This window comes from Eleginops maclovinus, chromosome 11 (genome assembly GCF_036324505.1).
Source record: "Eleginops maclovinus isolate JMC-PN-2008 ecotype Puerto Natales chromosome 11, JC_Emac_rtc_rv5, whole genome shotgun sequence".
NCBI classification, from domain to species: Eukaryota; Metazoa; Chordata; class Actinopteri; order Perciformes; family Eleginopidae; genus Eleginops; species Eleginops maclovinus.
In genome coordinates, this window is record NC_086359.1 from 9,254,880 (window position 1) to 9,276,476 (window position 21,597).

At 41.4% G+C, this 21,597-nt stretch overlaps 3 protein-coding genes across 5 annotated transcripts in view; 1 reads left to right on the forward strand and 2 right to left on the reverse strand.

Annotated features, from left to right (window-relative positions):
• Positions 1-398: 398 nt before the first annotated feature.
• Positions 399-11,262, forward strand: ankrd53 (ankyrin repeat domain 53). Of its 2 annotated transcripts, none has more exons than XM_063896099.1 (6): positions 399-502; positions 9,013-9,106; positions 9,316-9,518; positions 9,761-9,925; positions 10,012-10,132; positions 10,428-11,262. In XM_063896099.1, exons 3-6 carry the CDS (start codon positions 9,334-9,336, stop codon positions 10,956-10,958), a joined length of 1,002 nt encoding a protein of 333 aa, XP_063752169.1. In that variant the 5' UTR covers positions 399-502; positions 9,013-9,106; positions 9,316-9,333; the 3' UTR covers positions 10,959-11,262. The 2 variants fall into 2 exon arrangements, with proteins under 2 accessions (XP_063752169.1, XP_063752168.1); XM_063896098.1 differs by lacking the exon at positions 399-502 and adding an exon at positions 8,714-8,778.
• Positions 11,263-11,743: 481 nt separating this feature from the next.
• Positions 11,744-16,845, reverse strand: tex261 (testis expressed 261). Its single transcript, XM_063896100.1, has 6 exons — positions 16,610-16,845; positions 14,279-14,358; positions 14,032-14,185; positions 13,864-13,931; positions 13,672-13,774; positions 11,744-13,055 (listed from the first exon to the last, which is right to left on the reverse strand). The coding sequence occupies exons 1-6, from the start codon at positions 16,677-16,679 to the stop codon at positions 12,940-12,942; spliced, it is 591 nt and encodes a 196-aa protein (XP_063752170.1). The 5' UTR covers positions 16,680-16,845; the 3' UTR covers positions 11,744-12,939.
• Positions 16,846-18,657: 1,812 nt separating this feature from the next.
• Positions 18,658-21,597, reverse strand: part of shtn2 (shootin 2) — an 8,834-nt gene continuing 5,894 nt past the window's right edge. The window contains exons 9-17 of one of the 2 annotated variants that reach the window (XM_063896258.1): positions 21,188-21,331; positions 20,936-21,089; positions 20,648-20,768; positions 20,437-20,495; positions 20,111-20,202; positions 19,981-20,001; positions 19,830-19,883; positions 19,600-19,735; positions 18,658-18,959 (exon numbers count right to left, since the gene is read on the reverse strand). In XM_063896258.1, coding sequence (XP_063752328.1) covers positions 18,784-18,959; positions 19,600-19,735; positions 19,830-19,883; positions 19,981-20,001; positions 20,111-20,202; positions 20,437-20,495; positions 20,648-20,768; positions 20,936-21,089; positions 21,188-21,331 — 957 coding nt within the window. In that variant the 3' untranslated portion in view covers positions 18,658-18,783. Of the gene's footprint in view, positions 18,960-19,599; positions 19,736-19,829; positions 19,884-19,980; positions 20,002-20,110; positions 20,206-20,436; positions 20,496-20,647; positions 20,769-20,935; positions 21,090-21,187; positions 21,332-21,597 lie in introns of both variants that reach the window. The other variant, XM_063896257.1, reaches the window with a different exon arrangement.

The following is a 21,597-nucleotide window of genomic DNA, read 5'->3' on the forward strand; positions in this document are numbered from 1 at the left end:
TTCGAACACATAATCAAAGCGCATGAAAGCCTGAACTCGATGAAGACAGACAAATGTGAAAGCGCACATGCATCGCATCCACACATTTTCAAATGAGCTTGAATAAGATCATATAAGGGAGTGCATGTAACACGTTCACCCACACATCTGTTGATAAAGAGCACATCTGACAGATCTGCGCCATATGTCCTGATGTTAATGTATATACAGGACGTGTGTGACAACAGAGGAACACAACTGCGCCTAAGTGTTAGAAAAACACATCTGCCTTTGCCACAGATACAAACGCTCTCACACACATTAGCTGTAAGAGCGTAATACACACGGCGCAGTAGGTGAATGCGTGCAGACTGGACTGAAAATGCAGGGAGAGCCCAAACATGCCAGACGGGATCAAGCTCGGCTGCTCTGTGCCCTGCCGACGCCGCCACCCGGGGTAAAAGAAGCTGGACAGGAAGGGTGGCAGACCTTAGTGTCGGCACTGTGGGGGATGCCAGGAGAGGTGAGGATCACACACACCAAGCCCACACACACACACATTTACAGACCTTCAGTGAGGGCGAAAAAAACAATGGGACCGGTTCTTGGCGCTGTCTCTGAGTCACCAGCATGAACAAGTTTCAAGCAGCAGCAGGGAGCTGTTTGCAGAAAAGGGTCTTTAAAACCCACCCTACTCTGCCGGAACAAAAAGCTAGGGAATAGCAGGTGAACTTAAAAGGATTAGTCAGTAGCTAAAGAGACAGATATTTCCCTCAGGAGTTAGTCAAGACCAAAACAGAGCTTAAGTTTCATCACGGAGAACTGTTAAAATGACAAACGGCATGCTTTACAGAAGCTTGCAGAAATAAAATGATTGTACATGAAGAAATTAAATTCCTCCATGTCTATTTATTTCCACGTATCAAGGACTTGATTTTTCTCCCTCACATCCACAATGTTTCAAGGATTTAAAGGCTCCATGAAAAAATGAACAAAGGACTTTTTAAAAAATCAGGTTCCAAGAAACGAGATTTTAAATAAGAAGAGAAACTTAAATATGTGGCTGTGTCTGCCAGGTGTGTAAATATCTGGTAACTTCAATGCCATATCTAACTCATAAAAGAGATGAAAATGTGTATATAGAATGTTGTATTAGAGCTCTTTGCCACCTTTTGGGCCATGGGTTTGGTAACTTCAGAAATGCACAACACATCTGAATACATAGATAAAACTAAAAGGTTATTCAAAATGATTTTAGGCAAAACTGAGACATTGTGGCATCACAACCACAGGAATATTTTGACTACTCCATTGAAATATGTTCTGACACTGATATTAAAAAGAAGAGTGAAAATATTTGAATCACAACAACTCACAAATAAAAGCACTGAGGACTTTTTTATTCCAACTAGAGAGAAACTAGTTTGATAATGTGAATTTATTCATGCTTAATATTTTATGTACTTCATTGACTTTCCTCTTTGGTTAAAGGAAGAACTTTGCATGAACTTTGTGTCCTTGTTGTTCTGAACGGAACAGCGTAAACACTGGTGATTTGTGTTGAAAGGCGAACTCTTCTACAACCCCGTAAACTTATGAACCCTTTTAATAATAAACCTAACACCCCAGATGTTTTGTTAACAGAACCATCTAAAAAGGAGTCAATTGAAAGGAAAGGGAAGGCAATTTCAGAAAATACAAGACCGGTGATTGGATGAACCACCTGTCAATCAAACTCTTCATGAAGACAGTCAAGAGAAGAGAGACGTATACTATATACACAAAGCTCTAAAGAATAGCTGAGAATATATATAAAAAATGATTGCTTCATCCAACATTATTCCGATTTACATGTGCGTTATGACATGTCAAGTCTTTGGGGTTAAGTTTAGGTCTATTTCAGTTTCAGTTGAGCTTGATAAAGCCCTCAGCGTACCGAGCATCAATAATAAAGCCATCAACACGCCACACACTACATCCTTTTAGTCGTGTCGCTCCAAATGGATTTCAATGTTTCTGCATGCAGCTGCCACGCTGCTGAATAATTCAAGATGGTAATTAGGCGAGTGTAGCTTCTGGAGGTCTCTGGAGGGCAAAGAAACGGTCAGAACCTTGTTCGTTTTATTAAGGAAGAAGATCATCAGATCAGCTGTCTAGTCATTTGACAGACAGACCCCCCCCCCCCCCACCGCTGCCTATTGTGTTGATTTTGGCCTAATTCCAGCTCTCCGGCATCATAAAGGGTGAAAAATACAAGCACTTTAATTCAATAGATTTAACACCTCAGGCAAAAACCATAATTTACCCTATGTGTGTGTGTGTGTGTGTGTGTGTGTGTGTGTGTGTGTGTGTGTGTGACTTCCTGTCCTATCATGTTTGTCGAGTGGGTTAAAGTGGCTGACTGTCCCGAAGCTGTTGTGGTATCACTGTCCCTATGGCATTTGCATATTTACATCATGTTATCTCTACCAACACCACATTTTATGAATATAATCAGGATGCGTGTCAGGAGGACAATGGTGTTTTTTTATGGAGCGTTGCCCCGCTGATGAACCGGGACGAGGCAATGCTCCGTGACCTGGATACAAGAGAGACCGCCATATTAGACAGGGTCGCGGTGTCAATGGCAAAACACAAGCGTCTAAGTAGGGAAGCAATCACACACAAACGCGTATATGACATATAACTGCACGCACCTACAGGAGGAACTAGCGTGTGTTGCGGCGGTTGCGTTTCAGTTCGTCTCTCAGAGCTCTACATTCACGTGCAGGTTAATAGTGCAAGGCAACGATCTCTGCTGCTGTTCAAATGCAATCTCCTGACAAAGATTACATACATGTAAATGTGACCTTGTTAATGGTGTCAACGAGCGGTTGATCTTCACGGCCTTACACACAACCAGAGTGTGAGTTCACACAGCTGCTGAACCAGTCACTCCAGAAGGGCAAAGTGCAGAAGGGTTAAAAAGGAGGAATAGAAGTCATTTTCTTATGAATGGCAAAGTTCTGAAACTAAAAAATGCCTTAAATGACCTGATGACTTCTGATTTTGCCCCTTATGGTTGGAAATCACGAACGTTTTCTGATCATTTCACAAAGTTTTTGGGTAATCTAGATATGCCATTTTATTTAAAAGCATCGGCCCCACTTTTGAATAAAGGGTTTATAAGTTGTAACTAATGCCTTTGTTAAAGTTAAGTTTTAAGTATGACATCTGTTTATCCTCTTCCAGCTTTGTTTTATCAGGTCTTTTGTTTATCGACAGGCCCAATCCAAAAGACCATTTGACCTCTGACCTTCCAAAAAAATGCTTCAGAGCATCTGGTTTAAGTTCCGTTTATTGACTAAATGTAAAAATGAACAATAGGAGTAAAAACCCTGTTTAAAACTTGAAGATGTTCGCTGTCGGTTTGATGAAGTGGAGAAACATAACACAGCAAAATTGCAAATAATATAAGAGCCCGAGCACTGAGAAGTCAGAGCGAAGACTTATTAAACCTGATCAAATGATACTTGTTGAATAGACACTGGAAGCTAGTGGGAGTCTCTTAAGTCCTCTTGAGACGTCCTGTTAATTTATAGGATTAATCATTTAGATACGGAGTATAGTAGTATGTAGTAGTATGGTTGTACGATTGTAAGTCAACTTGAATGACCTCCAGCACATTTAATCCAAAGCATCTGGTTTGTTCCAACAACGGTTAAAGATTAGTGGGAGAACTCCTCTAAAGTGGAGCTAGATGTTGGAGTGCAGCCTATTGCTGGGAGATGTGACAATCACCAGATGGACCACATCGCCCTCCGGTTTTAATGAGAGCCGTGCTGCCTTGGAGAGGACTCGCCACCTTGAAATAAATGAAATGGGACAGGTTTGCCATAAGATAGTTTGCGCTTTACCGTCTCTTCCCATGCATAGCCTAACCATATACACACTTTAGTTAACAGTTCTCTCTACCTTTGTTACATTGACCTTAAAGGCGACAGCTCATTTTCTCACTATCTCAGGCGTTGTATCCCTCTCTCCCTCCCTCCCTCTGGTCGTTTAGGCTGAACTGTGAGGATTGTGGAAAAAAAGCTTGGGATTGTGGGAAGGTGTGATGGCACGATGTCTGTCAGGACCTCAGGGATGAAAGAGCATGGGCAGGAGGGAGTGGTAAAAAAAAAGAGATTTCTTATCCTTCCTGCTAAGATTATTAAAGGAGTAACACCTTCAATAATCATGAAGATGTGCCGGGGATCAGCTGTTGGGTCTTCCAGAGGTTCAGAAATCTGTGCTTCCTCCCACATAAGAAACCACGCATGTGACCTAATCTGGTCACAGAGGCGTTCATCGTGGTGCGTGAGCCAAGTCTTACCTCCTCTCACTTAGATAACTCACACATGGCACAGAAATGTCCTTTAGATCGGCATCTCAGTTTGCTTCAGTCTTTCTCTGCTCACAATCCATTTATCTCACTGTCATAGGATCTGATAGTACCCATCGGTGGCAGAACCCTGCTTCTTCTCCTCCTTTAACTCCCCTACTTCATCCTCTAAACCCCCTCCCCCGCCCACCCATCACCTCAATCCTTGCCCTAAACAGGCCCTGGTACAGCACATCGCCGTGTGCAGCGATACTGAGGGAGGTCGCCGTGCGGTCACTGCGCAAAGCCTGGTCGCATTGTGACTCTGAGCTGCAGAATGTGCCATGGTGCATTAGCGCGCTGCCGCCTGGCTGAGCACGAGGAACCAAGAGAGAGAGAAAGAGCAGAGAGAGAAGAGGAGGAAAAAAGAGAAACGGGATTAAAGGAGGATCTGAGGAATGGAGTGAAAAGGCAAAAGGATGGGGAAGCAAAAAGAAGAAAGAATACCAGAGGAGAGGAACTCCCTGAACTGTCACAAGCTATTACACTGACTCGGCCCTGACAGGTGTCAAATATGCTGAATAAGAAAGTACACTTTTATTTAAAAAAGACGGTTAATCCAAAAATTGCATTCTGATTTTGTGTGGCTGTTGCATAAACATGTTATTCAATCAAGTTGCTGTCCTGGCTGTTTTTTACACTTTCTTTTCTTTCTGATTTGAGCATCTGTGGCCCCAGTTAGCTTAGTTACTTGATATGAAAATGCAAAAGGATGGGGAAGCATAAAGAAGGACGAAGAGCAGAGGAGAGAGAAGGAGGAAAGTGAGGACATCAGCACACTTACAAACAGGCAGAGTTCAGAAACCCCCAGAGGCACAGGGTCCTCGTAAGGTGGCTCATCAAATATGGAGGCGTATCAAGGTTGTGCGTTTGCTCTGATAGCTATGTTCTCCTTCTCTCTGTGTTCTCTCTCATTTCAACGACCTCACTTCTTAACTCTTTCCTCCTCCTATTGCTCCATTCCTCTTCTTGAGCACTGCGTCTGCTGTGTAGTTTCTGTTCTTGAAACACATTTAAAGAAAACTACTTTTAATCAGATAAACCCCAAATAAAACTCAGAAGGAGGATTTATTAGTGTTTACTGTCCCTTGTTCAAATCTAGCAAAGAACAGATTTTGCAAGCGTCTTTTCTACCCATGATTCCAGTCATGGTGCACATACTACTGTCAATAAAAAGGTCAAAATCACAAAAAGTAAATCTTTAAATTGATAAGATGGTATAAAACCAACTTTAGATTAAGAAGACAGCTGTATGTATTCCCTTCCAATGTTCACGGAGCACACAAACAGATGGGATGTGATTGGACGAGGTAACGGACCAATGGGAGAGCGCGTCGTGAGGCTGCTGGCACATGATCTCACTTTCATCCTCGCCCTAAGCAGGTTTAGACAGCTGTGATCGGCCCAATGCTAATCTGCTCTGCGCCAACTGGACGTGCAATAGCTTACACACACACACACACACACACACACACACACACACACACACACACACACACACACACACACACACACACACACACACACACACACACACACACACACACACACACACACACACACACTTTTCTAGGCAATGAGCATTTCGAGTAGGAGAGGATCGTCTTTACATTTACACTCAAGTTGCTCAAACCTAATAATAAGTGTGCTACAGAAGATGGCAGAGGAATTTTGTATCATGAATATAATAATTCATAATGAAATGTATAGAAGTATGCATGTTTGTATACATTTTGACATGGATGTTGTGTTTATAATTATGAAATGCTGTGTGTATGTAACCTCAAAACACAGTCTATCCCAGAAAACAAAAAACTTTTGTTCAGTGTTTGACCTGACATCTGATTTTCGTAATGTAAACCAGTTTTCCCCAGAGCTCAAAAAATATGAATTAAAAACAAATAAACAGAAAGCTTTTAAGATGGTAAGGCTCATGCACTCTCATAGACAGACTGAGTTTGACAGCACATGGACAATCAAACACACATTCACACTCAACTGCCAGAAGAAAGAGGTCATGTCGGGGGTCGTCATCCAGGGACTTGTGCTGAAAGTCAAACATGAAAGAGCTCTACACCGACACACTCGGTAACATGTGACCGAGGTCAGAGTCAGCTAAAGAGGCCGCAGCGGGGTTGTGCCCTTACTATTAAGGCGTATACACATTTATGTGCACGTAAACACACACAGGGTTTTCTTACTCACTCTGTCTGTGCACTAGCATGCATTTGTCATCAAAGTAGCAGTGTTGTGATAAAGGCGTAGGCTCTGGGGGGGTGGGGGCTCGGAGCGGGAAGCCAGTAGTTCATGGCCCGTCCTCGACCCTCCACTGGACCTTGAAGATAGCTTGGAGTGACAGAGAATGACAGAGAATAAAAAGGATGAAGTCATAAACAAAGTACTGAATAAATAGCTGCAGAAATGATGTACGAGCAAACTAGTAAGTGTTCCGATATTTTGTATTCCTCTCTCTATTTTTTGAGCTTTTTCTTAAGTAGAATAAAAAAGAAAAGGGGAAAGAGAAGACATTTATTTATTTATAAATCTTCTTAAAATGGGTTAAGGAAGTTTAACGCTGCATAGACCAAAAAAGTTTAATTTGGGCAAAAGTGTTTGTGCTTTCCATTTTTCTAGGATTTCCCTTCTAGCAATCTAAACCCATGATAAGATAAATCTAAGTGTTTGCTGATTCTGAATCCTCTAAATGTTGACTAAACCAAACCTACAGTATCTCTACTATGACACACGGTTCTCTTGCCTACATCCAGTGCAGCCACGGGTCAAGTGGTCAATATCAGTGATAAGAGAGGCCTGCACCCCGATGAGCCTATCGACCCCCCTCAGCCCCACATAGACATAGAGAATATAAGTGTTAATTCATATATCGGCATCAGGCGTGGCGGCAGGCCGGGGCGCAGTGGAACAAACGTTAGCTCTGAGGCCTCAACGGCACTGGCAGGATTGATCTGCTTTTCCTCAGGCGACGAACAAGCTGCCAATCACAAAGCACCGTCAATACAAACACACCAGGGATGGGAGAGTGGAAGTATCCATTTCTGCCATGCCAGTAGCCATTCATCTGCCCGGATTTGTCACAAGCTATTACATTGATTCAGACCTGTTTTATCAAATAAGGACGTGGACTTTTATTTTCACTTTTATTATTTATTGGATGAAGCTAAAAAAAACAGACTTTCACATTAAAAATTCAACTTAATGATTCAGGTAAATTCATCAAACAGAGAGAAAAGAGAAAGGAATACAGTAAGAGGACACCAAATAAACAGTAGTCTATAGGAGGTGCTATCATGACTAAACAGAAATTTTCATTAGCGTTTTTTAGACCAACGCTACAACGAAACATTACACAACCGTTTACACTTCGCACCTTTTGAAACACGTGACTAACAACATACCTATTCCCACCAACTTGCTGCTTTTTGTTGTCAATTCACGGTTTTCTGCTGCTTTCAACTTCGGCAATCCTCTCAGAAAGATGCTTGAAATGCCCACTGGATTTAATCGACCAGGTACCATGCTCTCTAAACCTGAGGACGACCACTCCCCTGTAATTGCGCAAGTCCTCTATAACAAGCTAGCAGATAGCCATTTTCCCTTTAGATGGAGAACCATTATAATTATAATTACCAGTGATTTGTTTATACATATATCTCGGGGTTTGTTAGTACCGACGTAATTAACCTAATGTTGTTCCTACAAATAACTGACTTTTTAACGTTTGCTGTAAAATATAATCATCGTCTGGCGGCAGTTGCAAAAATGCTAACGTATGGTAGCTACGAGCTAATAACCACAAACGTATTTCGCTAACAGCCAATGAAAATGCAACAAGTCATCAGCCAATCAACGTTGAGCATTCGTAATGAGTGTTTTATATTACAAGCACTTATGTGAAAAGTTGTGTAAATACTGTATATAGGCTTTATGTTAAAGGAAAACTTGAATTTAATGAGAATAAAATGTTGGAAATGTGAGAATATTTTTGTAATTATTACACTTAAATATGACCCAGCAAAATTGGAAAATGAACGTACTAAAAAATCTATCTAAATCAATGTTACCTTGACAAAGACCGAACAATGACTAACCCTAGCATTTACTGTACAAAACAATCATCGAAATTGGGTTCTTGGTCTTTTAAAATAAAAGTGGCAATAGGTAAACAAACAGATTAAAAAGGGTTAAACTCTCAAAGTGAACGGAAATTGTGTAAATGTGATTAGGACTGCGGCTCTTTAAACACTTAACTCCGTGAAAGTTGAAAGTAATAGTGACCAAGAAAATCAGTGTTTGTTTCCTGGTGACCACGTTTCCTTGGTGACCATGGAACCTGTCAACACATCAGGAAAACGAAGACGAGGGAAATGTAAAAATCGGTAAATAACTAAATTTATCTGCGTTTTAAAGTCAGGTTTTTATATATTAGTCCAACTAGCTGCGTTTGAGCCATTTAGCTCGTTTTATTTGCTATTTTGAATGTGACGTGACTGTATGCACTCACCGAAAATGCACTAGTTTTACTTGCTGCAAGTCAGCTTTGTCTTTTTTTCCTTATTAAAGAACAAGCACAGCTTTCAAATTCCTAGATTTTTCATGTTTTCATTTCGCAGGAAGGTAACCCACACAGCTCCGCCAGACGGGAAGCTGTTTCCAGCTGTTTTGAGCCCGGAGCAGCTGGATCTGGATGGCAATGTGAACAGACAGGTAGGCTCAATAACGTTTAAGAGAAGGGACCTTGGTGTGGGAATTAAATTGACCGAATCATTTACTTAACAAAGAGCCTACTACTAAATTGATTATAATAAAGGTATAGAGTCAGCATTGAAAAGTTGAGTACCAATGCTCCACTCCATAATTGAATTTTCCCAGTAAGCCATGCCATTGAGAAAGCACTCATGTATTTCATCCACCAGGGTCTGTCAGCGCTGCACATGGCCTGCCTTTATGGCCAACTGGCTACTGTTCAGCTGCTGGTGGAGGAGTCCAGGCAGGGGGGGGTCAACAGCAGCGATCTGCAGGGTCGCCGGCCTGTTCACATGGTCCTGTCCCCCCAGAGCTCACCCAACAGCTCCTCGTGCCTCATTTACCTGCTGGAGCATGGGGCCGACGTCAACACGTATGGACCTGTTTTTGTGTATAAATGCTTTGTGCATGTCCAAGCACCTGGAATTATCAGCTGGATCCAATAGCTGCTTATTCAATCACTAAAGTAAAGCATTTTGAAAGAAGAGCCTACAATAGAAGTGAAATTATAATAACAGTGAGCTATTTGAATGTTTATAGCTGCTGTCGCAAGGGATAATGATGGTGATGTTGATGATTATGATGACAAAAGTAATTTCTTTTTGGTGATAACAGTACCACAGATTCAGGGGCGACCCCTCTGCACCTGGCCGCCGCTGAAGGCCTCCTGAGCTGCACAGAGATCCTCGTGCAGGCCGGAGCAGATGTGCTGGCTCGGGACAACACTGGACAAACTCCTCTGGATATGGCCCGCATCTGGTGCCACAGGAAGGTGGCAAGGTAACAAGCCAAAAGAACAACAAGATAACATTTGGTTAGACTGTTTTGTTTGAAATTTGGGACGGACTTCTTGTGTGTTTGTGAAGGTATCTGAAAAGCTGCATGTGGCAGACAGATAAGAAGAAAGAAATGCAGGAGAGGAAGCTGGGTCAAACTTTATACATGGATCTTGTGGAAATGGTCAAACAAAATCATCTGAATAAAAAGGTTAGTTTGTATGTTGGGCAAATCTTAACACATTTAGGGGTAATACTTTTTTTTAAAAAACAATCTGTGAATCAGAAACATTCGCACATCGTGTGTTAAGGAAAAACTGAATTTTAAAAAGTCTTAAACAATGTGATTAGGTTACATTTTCAGGAATTATAATAATCTTGATATTAAGCTGCAAATTTCAAGACATTTTTTAACAGCAATTTTTGTATCGTTATCAGTCAGTATGTTTGGCTGCTAGAATTACATTTGCAGCATTTAACTAACAAATCTAGGTTTCCTTTTTCAGCCACTTATAGATGAGAAGATGGCAGCGTGGGCGAAACAAAAAGGTCTTCCTCTCATAAAGGAATTCTCCCCCAGATTCTTGGTGAGCGAGTACCACACCAAGTGCCTCACTTCTGATCCAACACACCAACCAGGACGTCCTTTGGAGGGTAAAAACCTCCCCACTAAGCAACCTCCAGCCTCCTCCCTTAGACCCTGGACCATCTTCACGGGCATCCAGCCAGAGAAGCCCCTGAGGGAGCCGGACCTCCGGGACAACGTGATGGTGTGGAGGGACAGCAGCAGCCGTCAGCCTCAGTACACCACCAAGTGGGACAGCAAGCGCTGCCCCGCCCCTGACCTGCCTCTGGATGTCCTCGAGAGGGTGTTGTTCCCCAGAGCCTTCCCTTCCAGGATCGCCTCCCCACGGTACTTCGAGCCACAGGACATTGTGGAGGTCCAGCAAAGAAGATACCCCCAGGGGCGGAGCACCTCCCACTGGACAGAGGTGGCCATGCACTTGGCTGAAGTGCTGGAGCCCGGACATTACTGATCATCACACAGGAAGGGCTTAAACCAAACCTGCATTTATAAATGTGTGAAAGAAATGTATTAAAAATCACCCAGTATGGAACTTTGAAATATTATTTTGCAACATTTTATGTTATGGAAATATTTGGTATATTCACTCACTTCAATGTATTACCAGGCATACCAGCAGACCTTCCCTAACGCAATATAACCCTCCCCCCCACCCAGACTTCAAGCCCATAGTGACAGAATTAAAAATGCCACACACCCCAGATGCTGCGCCTCCAAACGCGGGGTGAAAGGAGGGGTGAGTGAAAGGTGAGAAAACCTCAGTGAACTGGGTCACCTGTCTCAGATGAGTCCATGCACTTTCACTGCTCCCCCCAGGGAAGTGACTCGGGGTCCAGGTGAGGGCTTGTCAACAGCGTCCGTGTGTGTGTGTATGTGTGTGTAACTGCGAGCTGTGGCCTGTCAACTAAAGGTGTGTGTGTGTGTTGTGTGTGTGTGGCGGTTTTGTTTTTTTTGCTTTACTTCACACCTCAGTGGGGGTCAAAGTGCACCCTAGCTTCAACCTGGTGCAACCACTGTGACTGAGACACATGGGACGTGGATAACACCAGCCAGACTGTCTGCTGCACACACACAAACACACAAACACACATTTTTAGAAAAGAGTGAAGTTCAGGTTGTAAAAGGAAAGCCCATCGAACGCAAACATAATTTAACATTAAATAAGTGGACTAACCTGAATTAATTGGAAAGGGTGAGGATCTATTATTCCATGAAAAGAAGCATTTAATCTATCGGTTATTTCAACAAAGTCTTTTATTATACATTTGTGCAGCATACCAGCCTCCAATGAATCGCACTCGGTAATTGGTAAAAAGAATGTGGGCCTCTTTAATAGCACTTTCATCAAACCACTCTGAGCAGCCTTTGTCCCAGACGCACGTTAGAGTCTTCACAAGTGTTTTCATTTGTCGTCAGATGTCAGGTTAACTCGCCGATCAATGTTTTTATAAAATCACTTTGTTATTACTGTGGATTTCTTTTTAAAAATAGTCCAAAAAAGAGCTGGTGATTAATGAGTCTGTAGATCTGTAAGACACAAAAAGAACATCTCCAACATGTAAATTACCCAGACTGGGAGATATACTTTGTTCATCCCATTAAATAAAAGGTGTTTATAGAAGTAATCCTTTGCAAATGCCCTTATTAACCCATTTTCATCACTGTGAAGCGACATCCTGTAATTAAAATAAAGCACAAGCTGATTAATAACAACCTAACCTCACTTTCTCCTTTAAAGTATTTCTAATAAGCATTGCTGTGACAAATTGAGGTCTTTTTCTTGCAGCTGTTTTGCAACTTTAACACCAAAATGTAAGCTTGGACATCAGGATTACACCAGAAAGTACCTTGAAGCAGTTTAATTTATCTCCGACTTTCTTCCTCTGAGGAGATTTATCTAGTCGTCTCCTAATGCTGCTCTTCTGTGTTTAATCTTAGCGTGAATCCTACGACACATACATGACAGAACATCTCATCTCAAGGAAAAACTGAAAACTATTTATCTCCCGAGTCGAAACGTAAAAGTGTTTGGTGGTTGTTAATTGTCAGACCTTTTGCACAAACATATTTTAATACCAAAGACTTAAAAAATGTCCATCATGTGAATAACAAAGTGTTGCGCTACAGGACAGATCCCCACAAAGGGGTCTTCAGTTAATGTTGTTGGCAGTCAGAACAGACCGACAAAGAGAAAAACAAAGAGACGAACGTGGCCGGGGTAAACTCGTTGGCTCGTCCAGCAGGAAGCTCCGATCCGTTCATTGGTCCTTCATATTCTTCCGACTTTTTAGCCACTGTTTCGTTTAAGTCCCATCCAGAAAACAAATTCCCAGAGTCCTTCCTGCTTCCCCTTAATCCTCCACACACACACACTCATTCACTCTCTCATACACCTCCCGACCCCCTAGGCTGCACCCCGGGTCCGAGCCCCCTCAGTACATCTTCTGTCTGCTGGGCAGCACTGCCTCCTTCAGGACCGAGAACACGACCAGGATCCCGGACCGTTTACCCCTCTTGCCCTTGGTGAAGTAATTAGACACCACATCATCTGAAAGAAAGAACAGAGTCAATTGCTATACTGTCGTTGTTTTTAATTCTCTGTTTATTTATTCAAAGCTTCAAATGTGTTTTGTAAATCAATAAATCACTTTTTCTTTTTTTTTTTAAACAAACATAACTTACAGTTCCATTTAAACACATAATATGAGCTTTAATTTACAAAAAAAGTGTGACACAAAAGATGTTGTGCTATTGTGGCTTTATAAAGTCATTTATGTGGCTATTGGACTCCTGCTTGTCTCCCTTTGTTTAGCAGCAAACAGGAGACCACTCTTTTAGACCACAGTGGAAAAGTGTTTTTTGAAGAGGCTAAAGCTAAACGCTAACACATATGGATTAAAGCATTTGTTGGATGATTAATGTTTGGCAATATTTTTCATGATTACATCTATCTCTTTTCAATTTACGTGGATTATTGGATTTGACAATGGTTTAGAGTTAATGCTAATGTCTGGAAAAGAAAAGATTTGCAGTATTTGACCGTTATTAATGAAGCTTTTACTTTTCCATTTTGTTGTTTAAGATGAACATGAAATAAACTATAGCGGTCACACAGAGAAAAAAAAAAGCAAGTTTGCATACAGCAGGAGAGAAATAGAGCTCACCTCCTTGTTGCATGGTGGACGGAAGCACGTTCTCCCCCGCTGACAGTGACACGAAGAAGCCGAAGGGGATCACCCACAAGCAGATGGTGAAGTATGCCAGCACCTTGATGCGGAATAAAAGATTATGAGACTTGGACTAGTATGGCGGGCTATCTTTTTCATGGATATGGCTTCAGAAACAGAAAAGATTACCTCTGAGAAGGGATAATACTCTTGTGCAAAGAATTGGAAGGCCATATAATGGTTCACCACCACCAACACTGGAGATTGAAGACAAAGAAGAAACAAAATGTTGAAAAACAGGACGAGAAAAAAAGACTTGTGTACATGTCGCTAATAGATAAGGTGTGTCATGCTCACCACAGGAGAGGATAAAGTTTGGGGAGCTCAGTGCAATGTAAGGGAAAGTCTGCAGGAGGCCAAAGTACACCAGGTTGGTGAAGAGGCCGACTCCCACCATTAACACTGGGAAGCTCTCAAAGAGATAGAGACAGGCCAGCACACCTGTGGAGAACTGGACACATTCACACACACACAGGACACGTTAAAGAAACATATTTCAGTGCAGTATATTCTCAAAAAACAAGAGAATGATGCGGTTACTCACCATTATCATGTACTTTATTATTCGACTGGTGGCTACTGTGTATTCTTCTATTAGTTCTGCCAAGTAGTATAGGCCAGCAGCTGGGGGGAGAAAATCATAAGGTGTTGAGTAGTCATATAAGAGTTAAAAGAAACAACAAATCTTTGGTCTTTCTCAAATGTTACAGATTTTTATTCGTCATTTATCAAATAATAAAAGTTTGAATCAGACCAGAAATTCAAGGGCGACTTTCAGTACCGACAGTTTTCTATCGTTGGTGCTAAACACAACTTTCCCTCAGTTCCCAAAAGGTACCGAGATTCAATATCTTGCCAAATAATATCAGTTCAGTCAAGTGAATGAAGACAAACACGTCGGCAAAACAGACGTGACCCACAGTTCCTGAGCCTGCCTGGAACGAAGGCCAAACACAGCCAGAGAGACTGAATGTGAAAAATATGCGTCACAGAGCAAAGGCTCATGGGACAATCTGAAAGCTTCATCACGCAAAGACAGTGTGCTCTTACCAGAAGAGTCAAAAGAGAAGGAAGAATAACAACTGCCTTGCTCTTTTGACCTCCAAATTTAATTCAGCGTAAACTATTTGAAAGTTTTCTCAGCATCTGACAGCTCGACACAGAAAATACAATATGAACAAGAGCTAGGCCCTTTTTATTTGGAAAGACAAAGCATGATTATACAGACTTAATAAAGTAAGGGTGAAGCTAATCATGGGTTATACTGCTCTTTCACCTAGTTATGATTACACTGTCCAACTGTTGCAATGTTACAAAGCAGCTTAAGATTCTCAATAAAGAGCCGGAAGGAAGGACTTATTAAGGCAGTCATTGGAAACAAGTAACTGTTGGTACCACTTTATACTTAGGCATCAGCTACAAAAGGTTAATACATGTAAATATTGGCATTATAACTAAATAATTCCTATCGGTTTTATGTTTATAGGTAATAAGAGGTGACAGAAACCCGCTTTGTCTGGTGGTCAACTCCGTCTATTTGGTGTTATTGTAAAATTAATCCATCGCTAAATACCCAAGAGGTTCTCACATACTGAGAAGGCAAGGGTGCTGTATTAATGTTATTAAGTTGCCAAAAAAAGAGTCATAAAAGACATCAAAATGATCTTTGCTCACATCATGGCAAATCAAAAGCTGTTAAAGGATGATAAGCGACCTGAATAGCATTACTTAATGTTTTACTAAACACTGATAAAAGGAGGTTGCGTTATTTAATTACTTAATCTGATTCAGTTTAGCAAACTCGATCATCTTGGTTCCTTGAGCCAGTCTATTGTCACGATCAGGATCAGCTTTAAGTACACAGAAATATACATAGCAAAACGTATGTGAAATGATCCAAATGCAGAAGGTAAAACAAAAGAAGAAACAAGTACACAAACACAGGTACTCTTAGTTAGAGTGATTGATACTAGCAGGGTTTGACAGTCAGCAGCCACACCTGACAGCTGCTGCAGCAGGTGTGTGTGTGTGTGTGTGTGTGTGTGTGTGTGTGTGTGTGTGTGTGTGTGTGTGTGTGTGTGTGTGTTACGTGGCCAGGTAACTAACTTGCAACGTGGACAGACAGCCAGGCTCTTTGCCAAAGTTTTGGAGCAAACTTACAAACTACAAACATGTTGTTTACACACTGATTGTGGCTATGTGAGCCAAATGGTAGGTATCTAGTTTGGCGATTAACACACCGGAATGTCATGTTGTAAGCAAAACAAACATGCTAGTTAGATTGGAAGGAATGTTAGCTAGTTCATATTAGTTTACATGCTAACCTTCCAACTGAATACTGATGCTATTATATCAAATCGTCATTGCATATCGGACATTAGGACCACAATACTGTCATATGCTCAGGCATCGAAGTGATGATTAGTTTAAAATGGCAACAAGACTGAAGAGAGAAGCCACATGCTAGCTTACTTAGCAAAATGAAAGTGTTTCCCCATGTACCCCAAAAACGACTTAGGTTCAGGACATGTCAAAAACTAACAATAAAACATTCTTGACTTTAATTATTACAGTGTTAATGTGCTGTTGTCATGTTAGAAAATAGAGAAATCAACTTGTATTCGTTCTTCCTGTGGTGGAAATCTTGCTAGCTAACAGAAGTGTGGCAACGCATGTACCTTATTTTAGCATAAATTAGGATTATTATTTGTAATTGCATTTATCATTTCAACACTTATACAGTGGTTATAGGGTTAGATGGTGGTAAACAGAGCCTAGTATATGTTAAATGTTGCAGCTTCACTTATTGAAATGGTCCGCTAGCGTTAGCAATTAGCTAGTGGGCATTTGCATGGATTTTAAGGCATGCACTTACCTATTGCTAGCGTAACGAAGGACACTTGGATGACTAGCGACAGCCAGCTGAGTAAATAAATAAACCACATCTCTCCGCATGTGCAACAACACACAACGATATGAAAAAAATACAGAAAACTAGTCAATACTAGCAGGCTAGTAACTAGCTCGGAACACCGGTCAAAGTTCCTGCCTGTTTGTTTTTAGGATAGCAAAGAAGGGGAGCTCTGGAGGAGGGAGAGGGCTGTTTTGAGGCAGCGCCATCTTTGGTTGGAGGACAAGGCGCCTGGCGCTAAACTCAAATACTGTATTTGGCTTCTGAGAAATAAATAATAAAAAGCAGAGTTTCTCAAAAGCACTTCATAAGTTATATCTTATTCATTGACAATTGCCTCATGGGAACTGCATTGTACCAAACTTTGCACTTATCAATGTCAAATGTAGCACCATTCATTCACCCATTGCAGACACATCTTGTGGACAGCACTGCCTGAACCTTTAACCTTGCATTGATTTATAAAAAAAAAGCTCTACCTCTTGTTGACCCATAAATATAACTTGTTTTTGTATATTATAACTCAATGTCTTGATTTATGAAATGCAGTGAGCCCATAAGCCCATGAAAAAGGACAACCTGCACTACATCACACTGTCAAGTGGTTTAGGCCAATATGTCAAAGCAAGTCAAAATGGTGCACTGTTTTAATGGAAAAACTATGATTTCTAAGGGTTAAAGTGTAAGAACATGTTCTCAACCATTAACCTCACGATATGTCTCCTTTAAAGTCAAACAACACAAAAAAACATATCTTGTTTATTAGTCTTAAATGGTCAAATATTAGCCACTTTTCTGTTTAACTTGATAAAATTAGATGTTTTTTCTAGTCCTATTTGTTTCTAGGCTATACCTTTGGCAACGGTTGTTGATGCAAACATATAGTCTACTACTAAACAATGTGTCTTTTTATTTGATAATTATCCTGGGACATACACTGTAGGATCACCATTGAGGAAAGCATATGGGAAACAGTACAGGGCGATATTTTAAAGAGGCACAGCAAGTTCACAGGTGTCACTGGTGTCTCTATTTAACACGTCTTGTTTCTATCAGTATTCTCAGATATCACATATCAGTTTCAGATCCTCTCATTACTTGCATGTCTCCATTTCCTGCTTTTTCTCTCGTACACAAGTTTGGCTTTCAGGTGCATTGATTCAATAACAGAGGGCAGAATACACAAGTGCATCCCAAAGCTAACACCTTTGAGACTGAGGGAAACAATAAAAAATGTATGCTGGGGAGTGAAAAGGCAGCCCTTCTGGTAAAAAGAGCTAAATAAAGTAAATATATAATGTGGAACAGTGTGAAGACACTAAAATGGTGTCAGAGTCAAAGGTGGGAGTCATTTCATCTTTTCAAATGCTTTTAACAAAGACGGATAGGAAGATGGTGTGGTGTGAGGGTGTGATGTAGGCATTCAACCATGCATGCATGCACACATATATTCAGTATCTGTGAGGAGGTGAGAAAACAAAAGGCGACCTGCTGCATATAAAGATACTTTCAGGAGGAAGCACCCAGATCACCTCAGGCTCTTAACTCAACCACACCTCTTGGCTCTGGGTGTGAGGGCTTTAATGTGCCTAAATAAATGGCAGCCTCCAGCCTTCTGCCAGATCAAGCTTTAAGAAGCCGACACCTCGGGAGAGAAGTGGGTTAAGGCATTCATATCATAAAGTGTTTTTATATGGCTCAGAATATTCTTCATCTATATTCTGCAGCATATAAAATCATGAGACTTGCACTTAGATCAGCTGAAACCCAAAAAGCATGATATGGGACATTAACCAAGGCTGAATGAGTTTCATTTCCTTTGACACGCAACAAGTACGGCCTATTTGAAGCAGAGCTGGGTTAAATGGCTTTTGGAAGAATAAATATATATATCTTTTTTTTACTTCTCTAGGTCCAGGGTGTGATTTGATGTTTTCCCATGAACAAAAACGAGTAAAATAAAATAGACTTTACAAACATTTTCTGACATCACACAACTCAAGTCTTTGATGTTTCAATAGAGACCATGATCAACAGACATTTTATTGTACATGATGACCCAAACAATGCATAGATGTATTAATTAAATCAGCCAATATGCAATCAGTTTCTAAAAATAATGTATTGCAGGACTCAAATTATTGCAGCACTGACAATGACACTTCTTGTGTGACGATCAGTGCTGATGCTCGGATGCGGGAGTCTCTCTTCTCTCGGTTCTGCTTAAGCCTCCGGAGTACCGGGGCACTGCTGCACTCAGTGGCCCAGGGAACGTCCCCTGCTGCTTGGACAGAGTGAGGACCGGTCTGAGGGTCTGAAGGAAGAGATTATCTCCAGTTAGGCATGAAGCCAGACAATGTAGTTGTCCACAATGATCTGATAAAGCACTTTGTTCTGATGATTAATATTGCAAAGGCTAAAATACTCATTGCGTGCAGATCAAATGTTGAACCTGGAGGTGAACTGATGGCTACTTTTCACTTTTTAGTAAAGCATTTTTGCGTGACTCTTTTTTTTAAATGTTACGTCAGCGTGCATTACCAGAGACAAGGATTTGAATAAATAGCATAAGTAAATATGAATGTAATTACATTAAAAGCAAGAATCATTCAAAGAAAATGGGGCATTACCTCATAGTTATAAAACGAATATCTCAAAAAATCTAAATGATTTTGAACTCAGTTTTTTCTTATGAAAATGTCTGCCATCAAATGTAACCTCACTAGAAGCTTCAGTATTGAGCATTTTCACACTGTGCTGCAGCTTCTTACTAGGCTCAAACAGTAAAAGGAGAATCATTAAGGCTCCCATCTTCTTAAAGTACTGCTATCTGTGATATAGCAAACATCTGGCTTTAAAACACACTGCTTGTAGACACAGTAATCTACATAAACAGCAAACCGAAATCCATTGAACCAATAAAACACGGGACCAAGAGGACAATCTGAGTGTACCCTGTGCTTGGTCCTGTTGGTCCCCCATGGCTCTCCTCCTCCTCTGCAGCACCTGCAGCAGCTCTGCTTCTCCAACATTTCGGCCTATTCCCCGTCTGGATGGCACTCTGCGGAGGTTCTGACGCTTGATGTTGTCCTGGTGAGTAAAACAAATGTGTGAAGTGGCTTGAGTTGTCATTTATCAAAGGTTTTGTGCATTCACAACTCTACTCTGAGTTAAGGCCCATTACCAGCATTCCTTTCAACTCCAGGATAGCTGACTTTCTGTTTTCACTCCTCTGGTCCTGCAAGAAGATTTGGGAATATTTGAGAATTCTCTGTCAACTGCTTGATAATAAAAAAAAATGAGATGCAACCATTGGGAATATGAGGCTAACTGACCTTCCATGCACTGTCATCTTCCTGTAAGGTCAGATTATAGAGGTTAGTATTTATTGCTAGTGTTTTCGTTTATATAAGTCATATAAATGCCACTCAGTGGGGAATGTAAATGAACAAACACATTGTCCACCTGTAATCTCTTGATGGGCCTCAGGATGATCCCGTTTTTTATTCTCTCCATCATTTCATCCACCGCTTTCGTCTTAAAGTCCAACTGCTCCGCTTCTTAAAGATTAGAGAAGGATGAAATATTATAAAGGACTGAGTCTTTATTGTTGGGGGATGTATTGAGAGCATCTCATATGTGTTTGAATGAAGTTAAAGTATTGTATAGTGTGTCTTGAGGTTGTCATATAAATCCAAGAACACAGAAACATAATCACATTCAGGACAAATCTTAGCTTCAAAGTTAAGTACTTCTATGTTATTGATGCAGCTGAATGGAAGGTGACTCACTATTTTGATCACCTTTACTGGCGCTGTCTTTTCTCCTGTTCCTCAAGAAATCAAGTGGACTTGGCACAGAGAGAGAGAGAGAGAGAGAGAGAGAGAGAGAGAGAGGTCACAGGTGTCACATTGTCATACAATTCATGATTTAGAAGTGCAGTCATACGGGTGTTAAAAGCCTCTGATACAGTTTATACACAATGATGAAGACGGTTCATACTTGGTGACAGCAGGAGGGGGTGGAGGAAGAGGAGGAGGAGGAGGGGGTGGAGGAGCTGGAATGGTTTTCTCCTCTTGCTCATCACTTTTATCCTCCTTCAGAGGCTTTTGTAACTGTTTCACTTCAGAGAAAGACAGCAAAGCAGACCTTATTCAGGATTCTAACCAAAAGCTCATTCAAAAAAACAATTCAAGGGAACTGTAAGTGCTAAAATGCTAATTCATTATCGGGTTAAGGTTTATTGCTTCTGACTGTTTGCTCAAAAGTGTCTCCTCTACTTGCAGTTACCTTCCTCCTGGAGCTGTGTGACAGTGCTGTTGGCTTCAGACAGCTGCGTCTCTAAGGCCTTCTTCTCCTCCTCGCTCCTCTCCAGCTCTGCCCTCAGGTTCTGCAGCTCCAAGACAACGTTGCTCTCCTCCACAGCACCCTGACGTGGTGCAACCTGAACACAGGGATGAAAGGAACAGCATACATGATGAAGAACATTAATAGACCATTTCAACCTAGCATGACACACTCTTCCATCCCATCAGCACACACCTGCTCCTGGTAGAGGCGCTGTATGTCACACAGGGCCGTGCTGATGTTGGAGATTTGCTCCAGCGCCTGCTGCAGCTGCAGGCCGGTCTCCGAGCTCTGCGCCGTCACACACTCGCTGTTGGCCGCCTCCTGCTTCACCAACATCTGAGACACACCAGATTCACCTTTTCACATCTTAAAACACATCCTAATGATTATCTGCTGCTACGAAAATGGAAGAAGAAACCCATTAATGAAAACGAGCCACAATTAGAGGAGCGATAAAGTGAGCTCTGAATGGCTGGTTGTTCATTTTCTCCCAGCAGGAGGTTGTCATGATGCAGGGGAAGTGTTTTCAAACTAGTGTTTGACTGAACAATTACTTGGAATTACTCATCCGTTTCATTGAAGGGTTCGAACAAACAGGATGA